Here is a 24,772-nt window from a genome sequence, read left to right as displayed (position 1 = left end):
TAGAAGGGCTGCAGTAGGATGGGAGCTTGAGTCCATAAACCAGTAAGTTTGGCTGTGGTCAGCTAAGATGGATTAGGTGAAGTGGTTATGTACTGCTGGGATGTTAGTGTGTCTGTATGAAGTGAGGAACTGAGCTAACTTGTAAATTCTCCAACCAGGGTCCAATGAAGGTTTTGGTAACTTACGGTGGTGATCCTATCCCTAAAAGCCCTTTCACTGTGGGCGTTGCTGCTCCGCTAGACCTAAGCAAAGTTAAAGTCAATGGACTTGAAAACAGTAAGTACCTCTGGGCTGGAAGGCCCATAGCCTGCCTCCAGAAGCGGGCAAAACAGTCGTCTTTTCACCTTGCTTCAGTTGCAGATCAACCAGTGCCAACTTTGTAGCTTGACTGCTCTGACTTAGCTGGTCTTCTTGGGGATTAAATTTCAATTTAGATTTTTTTTTTTAATGCAGAATTACATAGCAATTTGGGTAAAGCATATGTTGAGGTTTAGTCCCTTGTGGTGAACAGAGCTGGTCTCTTGACCAAGCGGGGCACCTGCTGATGAAATCCGGTTTCCGTGGGACTGGATAACTGTGTTCAAATACACGTAACTGCTACAGTGCAGAACAGCATTCACAGTCTCTTGTTTTCTAAAAGCGGAAGAACTTAAGGCTGTGAAATGTTGTTGATTCCTGAAATGAGCCACTGATACTGTGACAAGGCTGTGTCTTACAGCCTTGTTTAGCACTGTAACTTTATAGCTCCAATTAACCGCAGCACTTGTTTATTGTTTGGTTTGGCAGGTTGTTTTGCGTGCGGAGGGATGCAGACTGAGCAGGGTCTGCCAGTGCTTGCTCCCTCGGTGGTATGTGCCTGAGAGATTCTTGGAGCAATGTCTGATGTTGAGTACTTAATGTAGTAATATGGGGTTTGTCTTTTTCAGGAGTGGAAGTAGGGAAGGATCAGGAATTTCTAATTGACACCAAAGGAGCTGGTGGGCAAGGTAAACTAGATGTTAATATTTCCAGTCCTGTGAGGAAAGCTGTGCCATGTCTGGTGGAACCAGTTCTGGGTAAGGAGTGCAGCACTGCAAAATACATCCCAAGGGAAGAAGGACTGTACGTGGTGGATGTGAGTTATGATGGCAACCCAATCCCAGGGAGCCCCTATACTGTGGAGGCCACGCTACCTCCAGACCCCTCCAAGGTGAGTGAATTGTTTAGGGCTATAACAGCAACTGATACCTGAAAACTGACTTGTGGGCTATTGCATGAGACTTGGCTTAGTTTTGGCCAAACCAGACCCAGGAACATCCTTACTCAGAGCTCTGAGTCATTCCTGTTGGAAGCCCCATGACATGGAAGTCATTCTTATAACACTGTATTTGAAAAAACACTGAACTAATTAAGAATATTGCAGGCATCCTGAATAGTGTGCCAAATAAAAGTATTGCTCCTGATTTAATAGAAGTTGGCCTCATGAGCATCTCAACTGTATTAATTGAGATGCTTCTTTCTAAGGAAATAATTTCAAGGAAAATGTGTGTACAGCCATCAAATATTTTACCTTTTCTATCCCATGGCTATATAAAAACAGCTATGGTGAGAATATGAATATCCTTGCCTAGAAACCTCTTTGGAGGAGATATACCAACTTTACAGTAAAACTGGGAGGAGTGGCAAGGGAGGCATTGCTTTCTGTGTATTTTTAAGAGCTTATTAATTGAGTCCCACATACAAACAAGTCTAACTAGGCATTCTGTTCTGGCAATAACATGAAAAAAATGAGTTTAGTTCAACTGCATATCCTCTTCTAGGTAAAAGCTCACGGTCCAGGTCTTCGAGGGGGTCTTGTTGGAAAACCAGCCCAATTCATAATAGATACCAAAGGGGCAGGAACTGGAGGTTTGGGTTTGACAGTAGAAGGCCCGTGTGAAGCTAAAATTGAGTGCTCAGACAACGGTGATGGAACCTGCTCCGTCTCCTACCTGCCAACAAAGCCTGGAGAGTATTTTGTAAACATCCTCTTCGAAGAAGTTCACATTCCTGGTTCGCCATTTAAGGCAGACATAGAAATGCCGTTTGATGTCTCTAAAGTCATTGCCACTGGCCCAGGTCTGGAACGTGGAAAAGTAGGTGAGGCAGGACTGCTGAACGTCGACTGCACAGAAGCAGGTCCTGGGGACCTGCGGGTGGACATGGTGTCGGATGCTGGTTCCAAAGCTGAGGTCCAGATCGACGATAACAAAGATGGTACTTATGTCGTAACGTACGTGCCGCTCTCGGCTGGCATGTACACAATCAAGATGAGATATGGAGGAGAGCAAGTGCCTAAATTCCCAGCCCGAGTCAAAGTGGAGCCAGCTGTGGACACAAGCAGAATTAAAGTGTTTGGGCCAGGAGTGGAAGGGAAAGGTGAGAATAACTGTTGTTATCAGAGTTTGTAAGACCTGTGGTCCTTTATCCTGCACACAGTATTCTGAGCATTAAAAGTTGTAATAGCCTTGCGTGTTCCCCTGGTGACCCTTAGACGGGGGTGTTTCATGATGTTCCCAAATTAGTTGTTTATCGTGCTGGTTGACAAAATGTTTTGTCGCTGGAAATACATGCGGTTGTTGAAGTGACTCTTCAAAATGTATCCTGCAGATGTCTTCCGAGAAGCTACAACTGAGTTCACTGTGGATGCTCGACCTCTAACAAAGGCTGGTGGTGACCACATCAGGACACAGGTCACAAGCCCATCTGGCTCCCCCACAGACTGTCTTATCCAAGACAATGCTGATGGAACATATTCTGTAGAGTACACGCCATTTGAAAAGGGTAACCTCTGGGTTTGGATTTTTTTTTTTTTTTTACTTGAGAGGGGGAAAACCAAGAGAAAGCAACTCTTCTGACACTTTCATTGGGCAAACTGCTGAGTTCTGCCAGTAAATTGTTGGCATCTTAGTGAGATTTTTGCCAATAGAGGAGCTAGTTCTGCAGGAAGTAAGCTCTATTTTAACTTGAACTGACTTTTATGGTAACTTGGCTTCAGAAGAATGGTGTGTAGGCTGTCTTGGTTGTGAAACACTGGTGAAGTCCTGTAAAATGCAGGAGGAAGCTCTTACCCATATACTGACATTTAAGTCTGTAGCGTCTTGTAGAAGTGATGTTAAGTGATGAGAATATTTAGGGAATTTGGGACATGTTTTCCTCCTCAGGTCCACACACAGTCAGCGTAACGTACGATGGTGTACCTGTGCCAAACAGTCCCTTCAGAGTGAACGTGGCAGAGGGCTGCCATCCATCACGTGTGAAGGCACAAGGACCCGGACTCAAAGAAGCTTTCACAAATCAGCCGAATGCCTTTTCAGTTGTCACCAGGTAACTGGGCCTATTTTATCTTGAGGGAATAGCTGAGGGAGGAACGAGTGTAGTGGGCTGTGTGATGCAGAATGCTAAACCCAGTATAAATATTTATAAAAAAAACAGACTGTGCCCTAATTACTGTGTGTGCTACCTCATGACATACTGAGTACTCTGCTAAGATTAGGGGTTGATAGCGACTGAGGATCAAATTCTAGGAAAATGCAAGCGAGGTTATGCTGAACAGTTTTGCATAGCAGAGCATGCTGAAGGCTGGACATGAAGTTGGATTCCTCCTTTTCCAGCAAGGATAACATTGCAGAAGAGCGTGTGAAAGCTACAAATGTGCTGTTACAAGCAGGTAATTCTAACAATGTACATTTGTCTTGCAGAGGAGCAGGAATTGGTGGCCTTGGAATAACTGTTGAAGGACCTTCAGAGTCTAAAATTAGCTGTAAAGATAACAAGGATGGGAGCTGCAGTGCCGAGTATGTTCCTTATGTTCCAGGAGACTATGATGTTAACATCACGTACGGGGGAGAACATATTCCTGGTAAGAGCTCTTGCTCAGTGGCTTTCAGAAGAGGAAAGACCTTGAGCTAAGGACTCGGTGCCTTGTCTGCATTTCACTCATGCTGGGGAATGTTGAGGTTTTGACTCTCTACTTTTCCTGGGAATTCAGGCAGAAACAGTGGTGGTGATTATTCTTCCCACCTGGCGGAGCAGTGTGGAGTGCTTTGTGCTGTGGTGCAGTAGTTTTGAGGAAGGGCTGCAGTCTCTTCTCGTTCTGAAACAGCCTCTGTGGGGATGTGGGGGAATCTCAACAAGACTGTAGCACCCACAGCGGGGACGGATGGGTGGGGCAGGGAAAGGGACACTAGCCCTTGCCTAATAACTGGTATGCACAAGTGGTAATACATTAGGTCAAGAAAACAGCTCTTCGGTCTGTGGATGCCTTCAAGACTGTTCTGCAGTAAGATTGTCTAACGGGTGAGCTTGTCATGGAGATTATATTAAACACTACAAGTTTTGGTCACTGCAAAAAGCATAGTAACTGTTTCCTAAACCAGATGTTTAGCTGTGTATGCATTTGCACTGGATGTTAAACTGAGACGAAGTAGGTTTAAGGAATGTTCTAGATACATCTGACATCCAGCAGTTCACAATTAGAAGGATATTTTGCTTGATGCCAAGAATTAAATGCCCCTAAATGCCAGACGCATTTTGCTAAAATGTTTGAGTGCTGTCTTAAGTGTACATCTAGGTATTCATTCCTATACATTGTGAGTGAGTCAGTTCCTTCCCGTGGTCCCATTTTATTTCTCAACATACTGAACTTGGTAAAATATGAAGGAAACAAGTGCCTGCGTGACGCTTCACTTCCTTCAGGTTTCTTTTATGCATTTTTTTCTCTGAGGTGTGAGAAGCACATGGATTGCAATTGAATTGTTGAGTAGACAGTGAAAATATAGATGCACCATCATTATACTTCTGGCTTTTGCAGGAGCAGAGGAGTATGGAGGTTGTGGGGTTGTTATTCCTGCCTGAGGTTGAGGGATGGTAGTAACAAAGCCCAAGGAAAAGTAAGGAAAAAGACCTTTAGTTTCCTGTAACTGTTAAGTTTGTGGTGTTTAACTCTTGCTGCATTAACTTCCAGGCAGTCCTTTCAAGGTTCCTGTGAAGGATGTTGTGGATCCCAGCAAGGTGAAGATAGCAGGACCAGGTCTGGGAACAGCTGTTCGAGCCAAAATCCCACAGTCCTTCACTGTAGACACCAGCAAGGCAGGAATAGCACCCCTCGAGGTGGTGGTGGCAGGACCCAGAGGTAAGAACCAAAGTACTCCATCCAGCTGGGCCCCCATCTCTGCGTTTGGGTGGGTAACATGGTCCTGGCCCTGCTTGCAAAGGTGGTGATACCACTTGAATATACATTTCCCTCTGTTCCTCTTCATCTGGCATGTGCGCCTTGACAGCTGACCCATGTGTGTCATGCTGTATAAGGATGAGAACTGTTCTAGGTAGTGCTGCTTTGGGCTGTGTCTTTATCCTAATCTTCAGAGCTGGGATAAGTGATGTCAGTAACCATCACCGGTGAACAATTGTGGCTTAGATTTAGACATCAAAAAGTAAATGCAAAGTCTTACATGTGAATGGTGACTTGGGAAACCTGTGTCACTGGGCTGCAGGAGTCTCTGAAACGTGGTGGAACCCCTCAGTGGTTCCCAGAGAGTGGCAAGGCCCTCAAGCGATAGTGTTAATGATGTTTGCATTAACCTAGGAAGCTATATCTCGGTGGCACAGTATCTCACCACCTTGGCTAGGAGGTGAGAGCTGCTTCCCCGCTCGAGTGTCAGGTCACGGTGCTGCAGGTGCCCCTCAGGTAACCCTTCTTTAATTTTAGCGGATGAGACGGATTCCCAGGGATGGCGCTCCCCATTGAAAGCAATTTCGGATTTCTTTAAAGGTGATCCAAAGGGTGGCACTGAGACAGGTTTGAACTCTCACTAACTACTGGCAACTTTGGCTCTTGGAAATCCAATTGGCAATAGCAATAATTATCTGGAGGAGGGAGTGGGAACCAACAGTGTTGCTTTTAAGCTTTGCATGGCAACTATATGTTTCTTTTGTGCTTGCTTTACTGCTAATCCTTCCTGTGTTTTAAAGCCAACTTGTAATTGTAGGCTGCTTTGTGTGTTGATCTGAACTGATATGTCCTGTAATCTGCTGTAGATTTAGCTTAATGCAAATTGAAATAATTGATCCTGCTTTCTTAGGACTTTGGCAGCTTGCAGGGCTCTCCTGCCTAGGCAGTGAGCCTGCCTTTCCAAGTACCTGGTTGTGAAAGACTCGGTGAATGCTACACACCAACAGGCTTTAGGGCTCAATTTTGTGCAGTGAATCCCAGTAACAGTATGTAGTCTTGTAAATGACAGTTCAAGCAATTATAACCATTACTCATTTTCTTTCTCAAAAGATCTTCAGTGTATTTTGAACAATTGCTTTTGACCTGTACTGTACAGAAAGGCAGATCTTTTTTCCAGTATTTTCATGCTAGTTTTTGTTTACAGTGAGAAGATGGGAGTCCGAGGAGTGGTGGATAACAAATCTATCTCAAGTCAATGGCTCTTGAATATAAAATAAGGGAAACTAATCACTGATCCATGCCTTCATTGCCTTCATTAAAAAAAAAAAAAAATTTAGCTTGTTGCAAACTGTAAATAAGCAGTGCATCTTGGAGCTTTGTGCAGCAAATGGCTGGAATTAAGTTTTAATAGCACAGCTGAGAAAATGATCTGTTTTTTTTTTTAGGAGTTGTGGAGCCTGTTAATGTGGTAGACAATGGAGATGGCACCCACACAGTGGTGTACACCCCGACGCAGGAGGGACCCTATATGATCTCTGTCAAATATGCTGATGAAGAGATTCCTCGCAGGTAAGGTGATGAAGATAAATTTAATTAACTATAGATTTAATGACTTGATTGTGCTCTCCCTGCCCATGAGCACCACTTAAGGGCTATCTGTGGCCTTTTTTACTTAACCGGTGCAGCTCCCTGTATGACTTCAGAGTTCAGCAGTGGTTTGAGCCTGCTGTACCTACAGGAGAGACTCTTTGGGGAGGTGTAACCACACCCCAGCGTGCACTGCAGTAACTATCAGCCATTGACTTAAGAGGAGGGGTCAGTAACAGGTTTCCCTTTAAGTCCCTTCAAGGTGAAGGTGCTTCCTACGTATGATGCCAGTAAAGTGACAGCAAGCGGACCAGGCCTCAGTTCCTATGGCATACCAGCCAGCCTACCTGTGGAGTTCGCTGTGGATGCTAAGGATGCTGGACAGGGACTTCTGGCTGTACAGATCACTGTAAGTAACTATAAAACCAAACAGGAGCAGAAACACATTGTTCTAGGTGGGCACGAGTCGCTCCTATTAGAAGTGTCTCAGCTGTACCCTGACATACCCAGTGTCCTGGAGACTGGGCTGCTGGCTGGACCTTGAGCTCTGGTACAGGAAGGTCTTGTATTCTGCATTTGTAACGCTTCTGATGCTGCTTTTATGAGACTTCTGTCTTCAAGTCATCACCCATGCTATATTTGGTTCTTGGTTAACCTCACATTCTGCAAATGCCCAAAATGAGGTAAACAGTTTCTTGTAAGATTATGAAATTGCTGGAATTTGAAATGGAGACAGCCTTTGGGCAGTGTAGTGCAGCAAGGCCATGAGATAACATCCGCCCTGAGCATTATGTGATGATAAATTAACAAACAAGTCTCCTTCGAGGTTGCCAAAAGTCATAAGCTGCTTAAGAAGATACTACAGGAATGTTTTTATTTGACTTTGTTATTGCTATTCCTGAAATTTCTGGTGCCTGGACTCTGTGGCCACAGCAAAAAGGCCTCTGGTTAGTGGGCCATAAAGTGCATTTCTCAGCTCTGGCATGCCTAGGTCGTGGCATGGCCGGTTGTACTTGCCCTTCTGCATTCTTGCTCCCTTGCTATCCCGCTGTCTTCTCAGGTGCAGCAAAGCAGTTGCCTTTATTCTGGCATGCAAGTGTGCTCTTAAAGGATCCAAAATGCTTATTAGAGCTCCCAGCCTGGCCATGGCTTTGAAGTTCAAGTTCCACAAGTCCTGCATGGTGGGAGTGCATAGGTGATCCTCCTCACAGCATTTGTGTAAGCAGGCCTGGAAGACTTTCTAAAATGCTTCATGCTTTGAAGCCGATGAGTTACCCTGAAAGCTGAGGCTGGGCATAGCTCTGTTGGGAACATTATGCACAGTGCTGTTCTTTGTGATAGGTACGAAAACTTGATGCTGAAGCTCAGATCTGTGTTGTTTATGCATCTCTTTAATTCTTGTTTTCACCGTAGAAAGGGTAGCTGAAGGGATTACATAGACCTGCTCTTAACTGTAGACCTTGCAGTGCGTCAGGAGCTGGATGCTTCATCCAGGAGGGTTGGCAGCAGCAGAATCCAGTAATGCTTCCCTCTGAAATTAAACCCTTTCTGGGAGCAGCTGGCTACCCAGTGCTTTGTTGGGACAGAGCTGCACAGTCTGACTCCCGATAGGTGCCTCAGGGACCTGGGAAGTGTTCTTTATTTCCAGTAGTGATACTACAGTGAAGCTTAAAGCTTCTTACAATTAGTATAAAGTTCATTAAAATGGCTTGCTGCATGTCATACACATTCATGTCTCAAAGGGTAGTTAATGATAGCACTGATTGTTCTATAGTGGTCTGGTACCTTTTTTCTCCCAATAGTCTATTTCTGGTACTAGTCCTTGAGTGAAATGTATTTAACCCTCAAAAAGCTGCAGTTCTGAATCTGAGACTATCTGAATATAGTTGTGAACAGATTTTCTGCCCTGCTGAAGGAATTCATAACTTATTTCATAGTGCCTAAATCTTCTGTTTTGCTTTCCTCAGGACCAAGAGGGCAAACCCAAGAGAGTAGACATTCATGACAACAAGGATGGTACTTACACTGTCACCTATGTCCCCGACAAAACGGGCCGCTATACGATTGGTGTGAAGTATGGTGGAGATGATATCCCATCCTCTCCCTATCGGATCCGGGCATCTCCAGCTGGGGATGCCAGCAAGTGTTTGGCCACAGGTGAGTGCTGGCTCCTCTCTGTTGATGTTTGTATTTGTATGTGTTTGTATTTGGTGTAAAGCTGCCTTCTGAACGTGTGCCAGTTGATGTAATGGGTGTCGAAGATACTAGAGACTTGTGTAATCTGGCTGCTCTTACAAGAGAAGTTTTCCTAAAGGTAACGAAGTGTCCACTCTGCGGGTGAGCAGGAATTTCTTGCAGTCTCTAGCAGAATCTTTCAAACTGCCTGGATTGTTTTAAACAGCCAGATGCAACCAAAGTCTGATGTTTATTTTGGCCTAGATAAATCCTGCTGAGAACTGCAGTGAGGTTGATTTAAAAATAACACATCTGCACACATTGACTGCATCATGCTCCTTGCCCTGTGAGTGTTGCAAGAAGCTTTTCATTCCGAGCAAGGACAGAATTAATTCTGAGGAAGTAAATAGTTGGCCATGTGCTTCTGCATTAGCAAAGCTTGTTTAGGCTAGGTGTTATTAGTGGAGGTTTCTGATGCCTTTCTCTCTGGTCAAGGTTGGCAAGGGTTTGAACAGACTTTTGGAAGGTGTGGGTGGAAGGAGAGAGAATCTGAAGATAAGATGTTCCTACAACTCAAAAAAATCATTGCCTCAAAAATCTCAGTGCCTTGGTGTAGATAAGGGACTCCGAATTTGTTGCTGTACACGCTTACAGCTTCAGCCCGTACCTGTTTTCAGGGTGGGTGGTCATCATGCAGCTTTGGGCTGGCCACCATGGCACACTGCGACTTCCCAGCCAGCTGGAGGCTGTGGCAAGGAGCAGAAATGACAGGAGCTAGTTACAGGAATGCCACTGAATGTTAAATCCCCTGATTTTAAAACAAATAAATCAGACAAGACCAGATTGAACAGGGAAACAATCTGTGGTTGTAGACCTGTAAGAGTGTCTGGGTATTGTGCTGACCTGCATGGTGCAGTTGGAGCATACCTGGTGGCCATCTGGCAGCTGGTTGCTTTCAAGCCTGCTTAAACAGAAATAGATTCCTGACACAATGGAAAACACAGAGTGGCAGATATGCTCTTTGCTTCAAAATTTGTTTAAAAGAGGCCTTAATGGCTGAATCTGATACTCTTCCAAGTAACTCAAGTCGCTAACTATTCAAAATAACTCTGATGGAGATTACTCTCAGATGCCAGCTTAAATCTCCCCTTTCCATGAAGCGCCTCTGACTCTCCACTCTAAAGCTGAAATACAATCGCAGTAGGAGTAGATGCTGGAATACCATCAAGGTATTAAAATAGTAGGTTTGTTGCCACTTGAAAACAAGCCATTTATCTGGTAAGAAGTGCTGGTCAAAAAGTAAGAGTATTAAATATGTACTGCAAATGAGACTTAATAGTTCTCATTTAAACACTGTTCTTTAGGCTGGATCTGATTGCTACAATTTGGGCATTGTTTCATGATTTTCTTTTTTTGGGGAGATGTGTGGCAGAGCAGTGGAAAATCATTTGTGGGTAATATAGGAGGAAACAGCCATGGCTGCTACTGTGCCCTTTTATAGCTGCTTACACAGGGAGGTTTATGTTAAAGCACTAACAACAGAGTCGCTGGCCGGGGCGGAAGATAGTGCCTTTGGCTCTGCATAAAGGAGTATGACGATAAGAGTATGGGTTAAGGCATTTCTTTCTTCCAATATAGGGTTCTTCCCCCCCCCCTCCCCCTCTGTTCTCATCCAGCCTCTGATTACAGAGGAGAAGGAAAGCTGGTAGCCAACTCTTGTGTGCAACTGTGCTGACCAGCGTGATGAACGTCCCTTGTACATCTGCTCCTAAAACCTCATCTGTGGGTCCCTGGGATCGACATTTTGGTGCTGTGCTTCCCAGGTGCCTCATGGGCGGCCTGCCTGGGAAAACCGTCCTCTGAATGCTTTCTGTAATGAAAATTGCCTTGTAGGTCCTGGGATTGCACCCACTGTGAAGACTGGTGAGGAGGTTGGTTTTGTGGTAGATGCCAAATCAGCAGGGAAGGGAAAAGTGACGTGCACCGTCCTGACGCCAGATGGGACAGAAGCTGAAGCAGATGTTGTTGAAAACGAGGATGGGACTTATGATATCTTCTATACTGCTGCCAAACCAGGAACCTATGTGATTTATGTCCGCTTTGGTGGGGTGGACATCCCCAACAGTCCTTTCACCGTCATGGTAAGCCAGCTCTGCTCCGAAAATACCTCCCACTCAGATTCCTGCTACCACGTTTTATTTAGCGATAGGTTAACTCTGTGTATAAACGTTTGTTTAGGCATTTATTAGACTAGGAGGAGCTAATGAATCCTTGTTACTTGCAGAGCTATTTTTTGAGCAGGTAATACAGTTAAGTGAAGAGGGATAGAAACCATCAGAGGATGAAGACTTGGCTTCTCTGAACAAATTAATTTTTCATTTCCTGACCATGTAGTTCTTTTTCTAAATTATATAAGAGTGGTTGTAATCAGCTTCTACAACTAATTACTTCAGCCGTTGTCAGATATGGTGCTCTGATTTGTCCATCTCTCTCACTTTGTAACGTCAACTCCAAAATAAGGAATGGTCTGCTGACAGATCCCAGGGAAGCAGGCTGTTAGCTCACACTTAAAAAATGATTTGCAAGTGCTAGTTAAACTATTACAGCCAAATCCCCCTCCTTCTAATTACGTTCCTTCCAACATGCAGTACTTCAGCATGTTTAGGTTTAAAAAGCAAACAAAAACCCCAGCTTCCCAGAGGAGCAGACTAGGTGCCTTGCAAGGCTCACAAAAGCCCTTCACGTGAAGAACAGCTCTCAGTGTTGGCAAAATGAACCTTGGTCTTGTAATCTCAGCTGAGGCGGCCTCCAGTGTATCTTGGTCCATGAAACTACACAGCCATACTTTTGCGGAGTCTGGCCAGAGCCTGTGGGTCAGGCACGCTGGCTCTTCCTACCTGCCACCCTGGCAGATCACGACCAGTGTCTCTGAAGATTTCCGTGAGAAAAATGACTCCCTTGGTCACCACTCAAAGCTCACTGCAGGAAATGCCTCTCAAGGTCAGGGAGCCTGCTCCCCGCCAGCCAAAATTCCCACGTCCTAGCTGACTGATACAGTACGTGTTTGACTTGGATGTCTCAGCTGGAGACAGAAGACAGTGAAAGAGCAAGTAGTTCTGTTTTGCATTGGGTTTCTTAGTGGAGTCTTCCCATGGGTAGGTTTCCAGCGGGTTATTTTGTTAAGGTATTTTGCAGTGGTGTAAATGGGCAGGAGGAGTTGGCGTGGCTGAGCCCGGTGGAGCTGTGTGTGTGGGTGTCAGCCCCGGCCATTCTTCTTGGGTTAAGTGGGGGAGATGGGAATTTGCAAGTCATCGTCTTGGCATGCCTGGTGGGAAGGGAGGCTGCACTGGGGGAAAACACATTTGGTGTCTTGACAACGCTATCCCGGCTATGAATCAGAATAATAGCTTTGCAGCTATGACTGGTCGTGGGCTGGGTCACTCACCCAAGTGCATGAGCCGGGAGCAGCCTTCCCATGGCAGCAGGCTCCCCTGCCTCCCAGCCTGCACACCATGCTGCACAGCATGTGGGGACTTGCATCTTAGGTTTAAACCTTTCACCTCCCTCCCTGCACCAGTCCCATAAAAAAGCAACTCTGAAATTCAGTTCCACCAGCGTTTAAGCACTGCTTTCCAGCTTTGCTCCCAACAATGGCATGTACAGGCTTTGTCCCGTTGCTGCACTGCTGGTGGCTTCCTTCAGTGTCCAGTGCCTGCGGATACAGGCAGTTTCCCAGCTCCATTGGTTGGAACCAGGTCTTTGCAATGGCAAGAGGACTGGGAGGGCTCCACAGTGGGAGGAAGGTGTCAGGGAGCTGGAAGGAGCGATGTGTCTGTACTGTGAAAGGTGGGAATGCCTCCATGCCAGAATAACACCTAACCTGCCTCTACCCCTGCCCAGGCTGTAGATGCAGATGATGTTGCCGTGCAGTCGCAGGAGCCAGTGGGCACCTCCCCCCCCGGATTCCGCCCTTGGGTACACAATTTTTACATTTTTCAGCTGGTTTTCCCCCATCTGTGTTCCATTTCAGAAGACAGCCTGCTTCTTGGGACTGCTTGAATCTCTCTGGTCATTGTGTTCATTCTTTCTGTTTGATCAATTGTTCTTGGGATCCAGACCTTGTTTTTTCTTTGCTGCTTGAAGGGAGTCTCCAAATAAATTCTCATTTAAACACAAAGAGGATCATTACACCTACAGCTTCTACTTCTGCAATGTTTCCTGCTGGCAAAAGCAACCTGAGTTCATTGCTTTCTTTTCTCAGTAAAACAGCACAGTGTCTTGAGTCCAGAGTTGCATTGTGAAACTTGTAAACTTGTTTCTTTTGTCCATTTTGTGTTGCAATCACTCTGCCCCATTCAAAAATCACTTTCTCTTCCAGGCCTTAAGCAACTAAATCCTTTCAGATGGAGCCACTTTGGGTCTTGCGTGCTCTACGTTGTCTTCCATCCCTTTGCGTTCCATTTTTATCTCTTAACTTTTTTCCAGCATGTCTTCCATGCACACCATGTTTGATTCGCTCTGCTCTGCAGTGTGGCGGTGTCATGAAGGAGAGCTTGGCTGGACATTGCTCTGGTTGAGCCCAGTCCCAGGGCTGGCTGTGATAATCACCACATGCTCTCTTCTGCTTGTGCTCACAGTGGAGTTGCTCCGTGCTCATTTGGGTCTACTATCCTTTTTGAAGTGTCCCATCCTTTTGCTTACTTTAGGTCACAGAAGAAGCTTATGTCCCAGTTGGAGACATGAATGGCATGGGATTCAGGCCCTTTGATATGGTTATTCCTTTTGCCGTAAGGAAAGGAGAAATAACAGGTACCTGGAGTATGTGTAGTCTCTCGGGGAGGTTTTGCTTTTTTGTTAGCATGTTTATCCATTTGCAGCTAACAGTCTGGGTGGTCTAGACCACAGTGTGTGGGGGAGTGTTGTATCCTGCCAGCAACTTAATTGTTTAATTTCATATCAAGTGGCACCCGCTGAGGGTGAGCAGGATACACCCTGTCAATGGTTTTGAGCTAAATGAGGGGATTCTTGGTGCTGCTGTGGTCATTGGTGCTAGACTGTTGCTGTAGGACATGTTGCTGCTTTTTCCCCCCTAGAGCAGCTACGTGCATCCCTGATGAGCTCCATTACTTACTTTGTGCAAATGCTGCAAAAGAGTCTAATCCTGCATTCCTGTCACACACCTCCAAAAGAGGCACCTCTTCCCCAGGTCTGGCAGCTGAGAGCATCACCCCAGTAATATCCTGGTTGCACTAAGCTCCTGCACACAGGGGATGTGTCCCCTTCTGCCCTCTAGCCCAGCAATTCCTGGTCTGTCCCTGTTGAAGAGTCAGTCGATCTTTCCTTTTCAAAAGAGCTGCAGGAGAGAGGGAGCATCTTGCAGCGAGGTAGATCGGTGCCTTTCCTGGAGTTTGCTGTGGAAATTTTAGTGACTAAAGCCCTGCCTCTGTAGAGTTTGTAAGGTCACAGGACTGTTTGCCAGATGTCTACTGCTGCGTTGTGTTCATGTAGCTTAAGTAGAAAACATGTCTGGTTAGTGTTCCCATTAGCTTCCTATTTGTCCCTGTGGGTAAGGGGTTTACAATTTAAAATGCTTGTTTAAAATGGCTAGACTTCTTTGTGGGTGGGAGAGGGTAAGCAGGAAGCTTCTCCTTCTGTAACTCCCATGGTGGCTTTTTGCAGGTGAAGTACACATGCCCTCTGGAAAGACAGATACACCTGATATTGTGGATAACAAAGATGGCACAGTAACAGTGAGATACGCTCCCACTGAGGTTGGGCTGCATGAAATGCACATAAAATACATGGGAAAGCACATCCCAGGTGAGTCCGACAAAGCAGGTGACACACATCTGAGTGCAGTGTCCTGCTGATGCATCTGCTCCGTGTTTGAGTTTCTATAGCTTAGTTGTGTGTGCTGCAGTAAGAACTGCCCTGGACATCTTAACCGTTCAGCAGCAGTTCATCTGCAAACAGTCCAGAGAGCAGCTAAAGCAAAGGAGGAGTAAGTGCCGGCACATGTGAGCTTCCATTGTGGTTTAATAGTACCAGCCAGGCTTAAAATGGATTTTGGTTTGGGAAACTGGCTTTTGTGGCATTTTATTATGAAGAAGAAACATACAATTTTCGAACTACCATTTTTTTCAGGTTGAAATTCACTGCTGTGGTGCTTGACAAAACTAGTGGTTACAGTATATGTTTATCCTTAAAACTGCATTGGCATAAAATCCCCAATCTGTGGGGAAGACTAAGTGGCTAAAACACTATAGTTACTCTTTCCATCTCATTGCAATAAAATAAAACACATATGCACACTGTGCTGTAATCTTTCTTTCTTCTTGGCTGCTTCTTAAGAAACAGAAACCACTGCTTTTCATTCTTTTTCTCTCCTCTTCTTTGTCCTTACTTCACCAGCTCCTGCACCTCCCCAGCCAAAGCTCTGCCTCACCTTGGGGCTGGGGCTGTCCCACGGTTCTCCAAGCATGCCGGCTGCGTGGGGCTGGGGCAAAAAGGGGCAGATCTGTAGAAGAACGTGTAGACATGAAACAGAAATACCTTCAACACTGGACTGGGCTGCTGGTTCTAATGTTGTACAGAAACACAGGATAACTTTGGTTAAAGTAGGGAGCTCATTAATGTGATGGATGGTGCTACTTCAGTAACTTCAGCCCTTTGTATGGATATAGCACCTCTGTAAGTGCCAAACTGTCGAATCTGTCACTTCACTAACAGCATTACCTGGTGCCTGAGCAGAAGGATGGTGTGCCGTAATATTCCCTTCTTGAAGGCTATCGTGAATCAAGCTTGCTACTGTCTTGACTGCAAAAAATCTATCTTTGGATTTAAGAGCTACCAGTGCATTTTTTTAAACCATTGTTGGCTGTTGGTGACTGTACTTTTTGTTCTTGTGCACCAGCTTAGCTAATCTGAGGCTGGCAAATATGTTTTTGGATACCCTTCAAATTTGCTAGTTCAGGTCCATTGAGTCAGACAATGTGCTATGCTAATTCCTAATTCTGAGCTAACAACATTCAGGATCTGATCCTGAACTGAAAGCCTCCTTCTGAGTCATGTTCTGATTTAACGTGCTAAAAATAAACTTGTAATGAATAAGATCCTTTACAACATCATTGAAGCTTATCTCTGGTACTTTGAGTAGCACTCACTTTGTCACGACTGAATGTGAAACAAATAGTGGAGAAGTATCTTTTGAAGATAAAAAGGGAGGCTTATTCATTTTAAGTGCGTTACAGTCCCATAAAGGTTCCTGAAATCTCTAGTGAGAATGGCACTGAAAAGAACATCCGTATCAGTAAGCATAAGATCCTCTTGGGTTGGAGCAGCTTGATGTCTGTTTTGTTCTCATAGTTTGGGCCCACTCATCCTTAAAAGTGCTGCTTTTGGTTTTATTTTGCCTTTAGAGAGCCCTCTGCAGTTCTATGTGAATTATCCAAACAGCGGCAGTGTGTCTGCTTATGGGCCTGGCCTCATTTATGGCGTTGCCAATAAACCAGCAACTTTCACCATTGTCACAGAAGACGCAGGAGAGGGTAAGTCTGTTCTTTAAACCCATCCTACACTAAGCTAGGAAGTTTTTGGAAGTATAATGCACATCATCATTCTTTTGCCTTCATCTATCCAACTATGAATCTCTGGTGTGATACAAATGACTTGTGTAAATATCAGGCTGTAACTTGCAGTAAAAACTGTTTTATTACCTCTTCCCGAGAGCAGTAGGATGTATCCTGTGGTACAGGGTGCAAATGATTCATTTAATTAAAAATAGACTGAAGGTAGATTAGGTCTAGTGGATGGTGACTGGATGTGAAATCACTGTTAGCTAAAAAGCTGAATAGAGTTGTGGTCTTAGTGGATTGGCCTGAGCTATTTTTGCTGCTTTTCTTTGAAAACATATATCTAAGCTGCATTTTCAGTACCAAGTACTGGATCTTTCTCTTTAGACTTGATGTACACGAAGATTTATAGAAGCGCTGTTCTCCTTGTTTCCTAGGTGGGCTGGACTTGGCTATTGAAGGACCTTCAAAAGCAGAGATCAGCTGCATTGATAACAAAGATGGGACATGCACAGTCACATACCTGCCTACTCTACCTGGGAACTACAGCATCCTGGTCAAGTACAACGACAAGCACATCCCGGGCAGTCCGTTTACGGCCAAGATCACAGGTATAAAGTTTAGACTTCTGGAAGCACTTCCTAATGAAAACTAACCTGTGATAGCATGGGGGACCTGACTTGTGGCTGGAACATGAAGTCCTCCAACTTGTTCTGCACTTAACCTTGTAGTATTTTCTGACTTGTTTCTCTTTACATACAGATGATAACAGAAGACGGTCCCAGGTTAAGCTCGGTTCTGCTGCTGACTTTCTGTTGGACATCAATGAGACTGATCTCAGTCTCCTAACAGCCAGCATTAAAGCCCCATCAGGTCGTGATGAGCCTTGTCTTCTGAAAAGGCTACCCAATAACCACATTGGTAAGCTCTGACAGTCTTGACCTGAAAGAGTAGTATAGTAGTGGCCTCTACTCCAGTTTGCTTTGCTATGTGAAATGACTGGCTTCTCTAATCCTTCCAAGAAGAGCGTCATTAAACCAGGTGGTTGATACTGTTTGGTACAGTTGGCCAAAGACAGAAGAGTATGAAGAATGACTTCTTATATTAGCTTGCATGTGATGTGCCAGGTTGTGACTGAAGTGCTGTTTGTCAATGTATATGAATGGCTTTGTGGCCCATTTGAGAGCAACGCTTAACATGTGTAAAGAGAGTACTCCTTCAGTATTCCATTTCTTGGTGTAGTTAAGGCATTTAAATCGAGTATAACGTGCATGAAAAGTGAATAAGTTTGTCACATTTTTCTGCTTTGTAGGCATCTCATTCATTCCACGGGAAGTGGGAGAACATCTGGTTAGCATTAAGAAAAATGGGAGCCATGTACCAAACAGCCCTGTAACAATCATGGTGGTCCAGTCTGAGATAGGAGATGCCAGACGAGCGAGAGTTTTTGGACGTGGCTTGGTAGAAGGACGAACCTTTGAAATGTGTGACTTCATTGTAGACACAAGAGACGCAGGTTAGTTCCATTGCAAAGGGACTGTGGGATGCTGTGAGATATGTATCCTCTGTAAATGAGTGTTGTCTCCCTCAGTGCGGCCACCAGGTCACAAGCCACAAAGCAGCAGATGCAAATAGTGTATTAAGCATGCATGGTCATTACTGTCAGTTATTAACTACAGACAATGCTATTATCAGCCAAGAAAGCAAAGCATTTTAGAAGTTGTCTTCTATTACAGCCAACAAAGACTGTCAGTGAGGCACTGATGAAGCTTTTCTTTCATTTGATGGTGCTGATTATAGCATTGTGTACAGCAAGAAGGAAATGAGGAAGATATTTCCCTGTTGGTTTAATGTGGAGCCTTGGCCACAGTCTTTGAAGCTGACTTTTGAACTTTAATGAAATAAAAGGGATATGGCCAGAGCATTTTAGGAGCTGAATACATGCTGTGCCTTCAATACCTGACTGATGAGGACTACAAAAATGTCATTAAGGCATCGTGCAACTTCCATGTGCCCATTATGATGCAAAACTACTGACTAGCTACTGTTATGGGTTTGGACTATTTTACATCAAATTTATAATAGCACTATGGAAATGTATGGCTAACTTAGCTATATTGTAGGTTATGGTGGGATCTCACTGGCAGTTGAAGGACCCAGCAAGGTAGATATCCAAACCGAAGACCTAGAAGATGGAACTTGCAAAGTGTCCTATTTTCCAACTGTACCTGGCGTGTACATTGTGTCTACTAAATTTGCAGATGAACATATTCCAGGTAAGCAGAGGTGTTGAGCAACTTTTTGGTTAGCACGGCAGAAGTCTTACTGTGGATGGGCAGTGTGATCTGGTTCGGACTGCAAGTCCCAAAGATTCAAGGAGGTCCTACCAGTACCCTCCACAAGCAGCAAGCATCCAGAACTGTTCTGGTTTCATAGGTGTATTTCACTTGGACCTGACTGTTAGCTGACTCTAAAACTTCCCCTATGATCAATCCACTACATGGGAGAGGAGGCTTTCACTCTTCCTCTCAATGCAGTGTGTAATGAGTGGAGGAGGAATGACTTGCTGTGGTACCTACAGGCAGCCCATTTACTGTGAAGATAAGTGGGGAAGGAAGAGTTAAGGAGAGCATCACACGAACAAGACGGGCTCCCTCTGTTTCAACAGTAGGAAGTATATGTGATCTGAACTTAAAAATTCCAGGTAAGCGATGTCCTTATCCCCATAACCATAACTTGCTTTTGTATAGCCTGGGTGTACCTGAGGCAGTGTAAATAGAAACTTAAGTCTTGTTAAGACATCCTCATATTAAGATAGTTAAAGGAAGAAATGCTGGTAGTGTGGTCTCTTTGAACGGTTAAAAATAAGCATAACCATGGCCAACATATGGAGAAATAAATACCAGGGAGGTCTTAATCTATCCTGTGTACAGCAGACTGGAGAATGGGCTGCACAGCTCATCCTGTCTTCAGGGTTTTAAGATCATCATGTTGACTGTTAAGTGTTTGTACTGCTGTCTGGCATATGTGGATCACACAGGCCAGTCTTAGCTGGCTGCACTTATCCAGCCTCTTCATCTGCCTTCCATAGCACCTGGTAAGCTGTAATTGGCTGGGCTTGCTGCTTGGCAGCACACATCTAGTTGAGCATACAAACTGGCACCTACATGCCTCTTCTGTCATTTGTACTGTGTAATCACTTGAGCTCAGGTCCTAATTGCACAAACAAAATACCAAAACCCTTTGTCACTTTCTAATCTGCATTTTTTAAATTCTCTTCTTGTTAGAAATTGATTGTGGGGATATGACAGCCCAGGTAACTAGTCCCTCTGGAAGAAACTTTGATGCTGAAATCGTAGAAGCTGACAAAAACACCTATTGCGTCCGCTTTGTGCCACAAGAAATGGGGGTCCACACTGTGGATGTCAAATACAGAGGGCAGCCAGTGCCAGGCAGCCCCTTCCAGTTCACCGTGGGGCCGTTGGGTGAGGGAGGAGCCCATAAAGTGAGAGCTGGAGGCCCAGGGCTGGAGCGTGGAGAGACAGGTGTCCCAGGTGAGTCCTCTGCTCTCGGTAGGCTCCAGTGCCCACCATGCACAGCAGGTCTGCAGCACAGTGCTGTAGTTTCTGTTGGCCTCTCCTCTGAGAGCTTGAACCATAGGTTGCCCCAAGCCAAGGGTGATCAGTGGAAGAACATGGAGGAATTATACTGCTGCATCATGCAGATGGAGAAGTCTGGAAATCCACATTTTGGAAACTGACTGCTCTCACAGGATGAGCTTGAGGTTGTAAGGGGTGTTATATGGGGCTGATAGGCTAATTCAAGGCTAATAGGAGCCTATTGGAGAGACTGCTAAGTGTCACCACCCAGGATGATGGGACGCGGTACCATTCCTCATAGACATAAGTATGAGATGCTGCACAGTCTTTTAGGAAGAAACTGCAACCTAGCATCCCCAAACTTACTCTTAGTGTGCTCTCATCTTCTTCAACAGCTGAGTTCAGTATATGGACACGGGAAGCTGGAGCTGGAGGACTATCTATTGCTGTAGAAGGCCCAAGTAAAGCAGAAATTGCCTTTGAGGACCATAAAGATGGATCTTGTGGTGTATCATACATAGTTCAAGAGCCAGGTATGTACCAAGACCAAATCATACTGAAAAAACACTGAATGCTACGCTCAAAGAAACTGAGGACGCTCACTGCTTCTTTTCTCCCTGCAGGCAACTATGAGGTGTCCATAAAGTTCAATGATGAGCACATTCCTGAAAGCCCCTACCTGGTTCCTGTCATCGCCCCATCCGATGATGCTCGCAGGCTCACTGTCACTAGCCTTCAGGTGAGACATAAGGAAACATCTCCACAACTTGCCACACAGACTGATTTCGTCCTTGTTCTCCAAGACCAAAATGGTTGTCCTTTCTTCTTAGTAATAGCCTGGCCTTGTTTGTTGCTTGTTTCCAAGCTCAGTGTGCAGCCAAAGAGGTTTTTGGCAGCTGCGCCCTTGGTAACTTGGGCCAGCGGAGCTGGCCCAGCTCTGCCTAGCCAGAATTTGAAGGCAGAAGGCTCAACTGGTGTATTATGGGCGGTGACACTTGGGAATTAAGAGAAAGAGGCTATAGAAATAGCATTGAAGGATCTAAAACTTGCTTTTCATCCCATTAGCTAGGGGAGTGCCAGGGAGAACTGAAACATGAACATGAAGCACCAGTGATTGTGCTGGTACCAAGTTACTCTGTTGGTATGTGGGCTGAAGAGCTGGGTTTCCACAGGCGAGGCAGCATAGGGCCGCATGGCTGGGACGTTGCTGCAGCCCTGCTGGAGCATTTGCACGGGCAGATGGAGGGGGCCCCACCATGAGGTCAGAGCACAGATTTACTCTGGCTGACATCACAAAACCACACAGTTGCAGCTCAGATGATTCACAAACAGTAGCCAATCTCAGAGTGAATCACAGCTTTGTACTTGGTCTGGGCTCATCTGTTAATCTCACCATATCATTTGTGTGTGTGTGTGTGGTTACATGCATTAAAATACATGCAACATTAAAGGCCTGACTTAAATCTCCAAAGCCAGAAACTTGGATATGAGACTGAGAATCTGTGTCTAAATATACTGTACCTCAGTCCTCATCAAGTTGTGATAAGCAATTAGTACTTCAGTTGAGGCTTTTTTTTTGGATGTGTCCCAGCTGTGGTCCCCAGGAATTTGCCTGGGCTGCAGGACTCCTCTACCTTGGCTGTGTGAATGAATCGTGACAGCCTGATCCAATAGTATCTCTTCTAACCAGGAGTTACAAGGGCGTTAATTAGTCGCTGTGGTATTGATGTTTCTCTTGTGTTTCATTTAAAGACTCTTTGACAGGAATACTCGCTTCAATTAAGTCCTGCAGAGGCAGATAAAGCTGAGTATTCGGTAACGGAGCGCAGTGTGCGACATCAGCCTCCACTAAACCTGCATCAGGGACTTTCTTTATACCTTGTATCTCAGTTCTACTCAGTTGCATTTATTTCCCTCTTCGGGATTTAATTGAAAACAAGATCAGGTAAAGTATGTTCAGCATAAAATATTACTTCTGGATAGCTGCATGGGCTGCTGTTGTTGAGGACCATTGCAGCATGGATGCTGAGCTGCCTCGCCTTCCACCAATGGCCTGACAGCACAGCAACATCTGGTTTCATGTTTTAAATTACTTTCTCATGTTAAGACATCTTGTGGTGGCGTTCTAAATGCAGCCTCTTGTGGCAAATATAAACATGCATATTGCTCTTTCAGAAAACTGGATGATCAGAGGGAGGCTTTTCCCCTGAATGAACCTGGAATGAATGAACACACTGAAAATGGAGCTATAGCTTAAACATCCTTTAGATCAAGTGCCTGAATACTGGAGACTGACCTGAGTGATAACAAGTGACTAGTCTCTTAAACCTGCCTCTGTCTGATTTGGCAGAGTTGTCTGACTTCCAAAAACGACCTGTTACCGTGGGAAGAATCAGCCTAGCCAATGTGGGTGACTGCTAAATCAGCCACCCCCCTAAGAGGGAGAGAGCTTCTAATTTGACAGTTAATGCAAGTCACAACTTTATGCCTTTTGTTGAAATCTTTAAAAAAGGAAAATTGTGCTGAAGTTGTTATTTCCCTGCCACAAATCTTGTGCTGTCTGAAATGAGAAGTTTAAATTTGATAATCTGACTGTTGCATTCTCAGGAGTCTGGATTAAAAGTTAATCAGCCAGCATCCTTTGCTATAAGACTAAATGGGGCAAAGGGCAAGATCGATGCTAAAGTCCACAGCCCCTCCGGAGCTGTAGAAGAGTGTCACGTGTCTGAGCTGGAGCCAGGTGAGCATGGCTTTATGTTGGTCAGAGCAAACTGGGTGACCTCCAAAGCAGCACACTCACTGACAATAGCGAGGGGCTTTTGTCCCTTTGGCTTGTGAGCAGTGTACCCGAGGGACAAGCACCTTGCTTGGAGAATGACTTCCTGGTGTCAGGAGTCCATGCCTTTCCTAGATAGCTCTTGAAATGACTGAGCCTGAACTTGTGTGAGATACAGATATTTAAGTCTTGGCTTGCCAGTGAAGGTACAGTGAAACTAGTCATAAATGAAATATGATGTGGTTGTTGAATTTAGCAAGAGAAGTAGTTTATTTTTCAAAGCTATGCTTCCATCTTTGACTAATAGTTTAACTCGCAGTCAGTCCTTCATACTAAATGTCAAGGAAGTTGAATATAAGCAAACGCTACAGAAAGCTCAACACCTGTTTCAGCAATGAGCTTTTCTTTTTCACTTGAAGTCTGAATGAGTTATAGTCTGTACTGTGGACAGATAGCAGCTGTCCGGCTGGGGAACATCAGTCCCTCCTCTGGGTTAACGTGCAATCAAAAATGTTAAATACCAGCAAATTGCTAAATTACTTTCTTAAACAGAGGTGCAGTGTCTGTAGTGTCAGAGCCGCACACTCAGCCCACTGGTAAGATTTGACTTGCTCTTACCAGCTGCTTTTCTTCTCTGCGCTGCTCCCTCAACCGCTGACAGGTTGAGCTGTGATTAAGCTGTCACGTTTAGTGCATGTGTGAGGCAAATAACCCTAAAACTCACCCTGCAGACTAGATGACAACTGAGATCGGATCCTAGTAGACAAGGTGAAAATGCAGCCCGTGACACCTCCTGTGATAAATACAGTGTTTTCCTACTTAAATATGAATTTAGCAGCTTGTGTAGCTGAGTTTCCTGAAGCTGGGACCAAAGTACGTTGCAGCGTTACGGAAGCCTTGCTTGGGTTGCTAACCAGGCCTGCATGGGGTTTCATTGCTATTTTGTTGTTCTGCTGTTCTCTCTGATGTATCAGAAAAGCCACTTCTCTCTTGCAGATAAGTATGCCGTTCGGTTCATCCCCCACGAAAATGGCATCCACTCAATTGACGTGAAGTTCAATGGCAGCCACGTCGTGGGCAGCCCTTTCAAAGTGCGTGTTGGAGAGCCCGGGCAGGCGGGCAATCCCGCGCTCGTCACAGCGTACGGATCCGGCCTGGAGAGCGGTACCACGGGTAACCCTTCTTTGACACCTCTGATGCGGATGTGTTTGCACTTTGACTTTCTGACAGAGACAGAAGCTGTTCTTAGGCGTATTTTTACATTACTTTCCCTGCTAAGGCAGCTGAACTAACGCACATTCTCTGCCGACCTGGGCGCAGGCTAATTTTGCTTTCTCGCATGCTCCTCAAGTCTTGTAACTATTGATCAGCGAGTTGCCGGGCTATGCTGAGCCTTAACAAACATAAAACCTCTGCAAACCAGCAACTGCAGTACGAGTTCACTTGAACTGGTTAGCAGCTGAGCTGTGACTCTGCTGGTTAGCTTAGTTCTGCATCGGTGGTCCCTCAGATCTCTGGAATGCTCTGGCTCCCTTCCACGTGTGAACACAATGTCTGCAAAGGCCAGAGGCTTTTGTGAATGCACATACTGAGTTGGCTGTCTGGTTGAAGGAGTCTTGTTTAACTTGCATACCCCTGTTAGTTAAATGGGTATGAGGGTGTACCCAGTAACCTTCTCTTCAGTGCTTGCACCTCTAAGAAATTTCAAGTTAAATGTAATACGATGTGTAAACGTTAGGGAGTACAGTGGGTTGTTCTGTTTGTAGTGTGCTATATGTGCTTCAGATGCAGTGTGAATGCTGACTCTTCTTGGAAATCTGACACTCACTTATTGGCTGTGACTGCCCCATCTGATAGTTCTTATCTCAAGCAT

General features: G+C 45.1%; 1 protein-coding gene across 6 annotated transcripts in view; it reads left to right on the top strand.

Moving 5' to 3' along the window:
• FLNB (filamin B) overlaps window positions 1-24,772 on the top strand; it is a 48,763-nt gene that overhangs the window by 18,373 nt on the left and 5,618 nt on the right. For 2 of the 6 annotated variants that reach the window (XM_026857264.1, XM_026857269.1), the window contains 26 exons: window positions 159-276; window positions 927-1,189; window positions 1,800-2,397; window positions 2,629-2,802; window positions 3,183-3,345; window positions 3,720-3,880; window positions 4,985-5,152; window positions 5,729-5,818; window positions 6,637-6,760; window positions 7,031-7,187; window positions 8,746-8,935; window positions 10,847-11,094; window positions 12,854-12,928; window positions 13,660-13,762; window positions 14,633-14,773; window positions 16,372-16,500; window positions 16,962-17,135; window positions 17,287-17,445; window positions 17,837-18,040; window positions 18,648-18,800; window positions 19,106-19,228; window positions 19,812-20,078; window positions 20,519-20,656; window positions 20,747-20,862; window positions 22,731-22,863; window positions 23,896-24,072. In XM_026857264.1, the coding sequence (XP_026713065.1) occupies window positions 159-276; window positions 927-1,189; window positions 1,800-2,397; window positions 2,629-2,802; window positions 3,183-3,345; window positions 3,720-3,880; window positions 4,985-5,152; window positions 5,729-5,818; window positions 6,637-6,760; window positions 7,031-7,187; window positions 8,746-8,935; window positions 10,847-11,094; window positions 12,854-12,928; window positions 13,660-13,762; window positions 14,633-14,773; window positions 16,372-16,500; window positions 16,962-17,135; window positions 17,287-17,445; window positions 17,837-18,040; window positions 18,648-18,800; window positions 19,106-19,228; window positions 19,812-20,078; window positions 20,519-20,656; window positions 20,747-20,862; window positions 22,731-22,863; window positions 23,896-24,072 (4,546 nt within the window). The remainder of the gene's footprint in view (window positions 1-158; window positions 277-926; window positions 1,190-1,799; window positions 2,398-2,628; window positions 2,803-3,182; window positions 3,346-3,719; window positions 3,881-4,984; window positions 5,153-5,728; window positions 5,819-6,636; window positions 6,761-7,030; window positions 7,188-8,745; window positions 8,936-10,846; window positions 11,095-12,853; window positions 12,929-13,659; window positions 13,763-14,632; window positions 14,774-16,371; window positions 16,501-16,961; window positions 17,136-17,286; window positions 17,446-17,836; window positions 18,041-18,647; window positions 18,801-19,105; window positions 19,229-19,811; window positions 20,079-20,518; window positions 20,657-20,746; window positions 20,863-22,730; window positions 22,864-23,895; window positions 24,073-24,772) is intronic. The other 4 variants (XM_026857265.1, XM_026857267.1, XM_026857266.1 and 1 more) reach the window with 4 other exon arrangements.

The sequence above is a fragment of the Athene cunicularia genome, assembly GCF_003259725.1.
Source record: "Athene cunicularia isolate RWA chromosome 12 unlocalized genomic scaffold, athCun1 chr12_part1, whole genome shotgun sequence".
Taxonomy (NCBI): domain Eukaryota; kingdom Metazoa; phylum Chordata; class Aves; order Strigiformes; family Strigidae; genus Athene; species Athene cunicularia.
This window is presented reverse-complemented; position numbering and strand designations above follow the sequence as displayed.